We start from the raw sequence: 1,840 nt of genomic DNA, 5'->3' as shown, positions 1-1,840 counted from the left end.
AACTGATTCGAATTATTCGCTTTGGCTGCAAGCAGGTATCGGTATGTGTCAGGGGCTGCAAGCAGGTATCGGTATGTGTCCAGGGCTGCAAGCAGGTATCAGTATGTGTCAGGGGCTGCAAGCAGGTATCAGTATGTGTCAGGGGCTGCAAGCAGGTATCAGTATGTGTCAGGGGCTGCAAGCAGATATCGGTATGTGTCAGGGGCTGCAAGCACGTATCAGTATGTGTTAGGGGCTGCAAGCAGGTATCGGTATGTGTCAGGGGCTGCAAGCAGGTATCGGTATGTGTCAGGGGCTGCAAACAGGTATCGGTATGTGTCAGGGGCTGCAAGCAGGTATCGGTATGTGTCAGGGGCTGCAAGCAGGTATCGGTATGTGTCAGGGGCTGCAAACAGGTATCGGTATGTGTCAGGGGCTGCAAGCAGGTATCGGTATGTGTCAGGGGTGGTCCCACAATATCATGGTACTCACAATGTTGCGATTGAAAGGTAAACCGTCATCATTTTGTGCAGAGTGCGTTTGCTGATGCGTGCATTGCCTTTCGGGGCCATCTACATATTATGTACGGAAGGCGAGTACATTAAGATGCCAAATATCTAGGAGTGATATAAAATTGATTTCTGAATTTCTCAATAAATAATTCTAAATCCAGGAAAATTATGTTAAATCAGAACTATATGTATGATTGAAAGCACAACACATCGCTTTTCAAAATATCTAATTCGACAATGTCGAGGACGTCGTGACATCAGCATTGCACCTGAATCAATGCGATGACGTTCAGACGTCGCCGGTCACAGTTTCCTTAGTTACATGGGTAATACTGTTAATGCGTGGATAAGGTGAAATGAAGCACAAAGTGTGAAATTTAGGGTTGTCCTTGCCTGTTAATTTTAATTCTTAATTTCCTTAGTCTTTGATAAACTCACGAGCGTCAAAAGAAATACGATATATATGTCGATGAGCCCAACTAGACTGCACTATGGGCGTGGCCTATTTAGGGCTAGGGCGTGGTTTACCAGAATGGGGGCGTAGCTCGGGAAAGGTAACGGTTATGGAGGAACGACACGGCTTGCACGAGTGGTTAGGGTCGTTGGGGGGGAGGAGGAGAGGGGGTGCAGGGGGAGTTCATCGGGAAACATCGAGAATCGCGTCTCTAACTCTATGCTTCACATTTCCCTGCTTATTGGGAAGGCGGCAGATCTGCCCCATGGATCTTCGCTAGTGCTTCCTCTAACGAAACGATTCATCATCGGATCGCTGCCGATTCGGAGTCGATGTATCTGGAGGACTGTTGGGGCCGTTTTGTAGGGGAAGGACGTGGAGAGATGTCCGCAGGGCATTACCGTGGTGCGGACTGAATCCACATGTACATCAGGAAAGTTTGAGGATCGCACGCGTGTTAGAATCCGGGAGCAAATATATATATATTTTCCCAGCGAAGAACGAGCGATAAAAAGGAAGCATTGCAGTGCTGGATTAGACGAGGTGCCAAAGCGCTTCATCGTTTTTGAGACGCCATGGCTGTTGTGTTGTGCTCGCTACGTGAAAATACTCTCACCAAAAGTCCGAGTTCGGACGCTGCAGAAGGTGAGTTTCGGTAATTTAACCTCTTTTTTTTCTATCCCTCCAGGAAACATCAGCTGCCTCTTTAACCACCTCCTCCTCCTTTTTTCCCCCACTGTACTAGCCCCAGATCGGGAGAACGAACAGCCAGATATTTCGGATAGAAGTGAAGCGAGTATAATGGATTATACGAAGGACAACTGTCGTTAAAGGACAATTTGTACTTCGGTTTTGAAATGAGCAAGTAACCTAGTTTTTCAAAATGCACTCCTTG

The 1,840-nt window shown here is 47.2% G+C and overlaps 1 protein-coding gene across 1 annotated transcript in view; it reads left to right on the top strand.

The window, feature by feature from the left end:
* The first annotated feature begins 1,171 nt into the window (after window positions 1-1,171).
* The window catches only part of LOC137425771 (pituitary homeobox 3-like), a 124,469-nt gene continuing 123,800 nt past the window's right edge, over window positions 1,172-1,840 (top strand). The window contains exon 1 of the mRNA XM_078776642.1: window positions 1,172-1,590. Coding sequence (XP_078632768.1) covers window positions 1,521-1,590 — 70 coding nt within the window. The 5' untranslated portion in view covers window positions 1,172-1,520. The remainder of the gene's footprint in view (window positions 1,591-1,840) is intronic.

This window comes from Myxine glutinosa, chromosome 4, assembly GCF_964187855.1.
Source record: "Myxine glutinosa chromosome 4, kmMyxGlut1.1, whole genome shotgun sequence".
Taxonomy (NCBI): Eukaryota; Metazoa; Chordata; class Myxini; order Myxiniformes; family Myxinidae; genus Myxine; species Myxine glutinosa.
The sequence above is the reverse complement of the archived record's forward strand: the minus strand, read 5'-3'. Positions and strand labels throughout refer to the sequence as shown.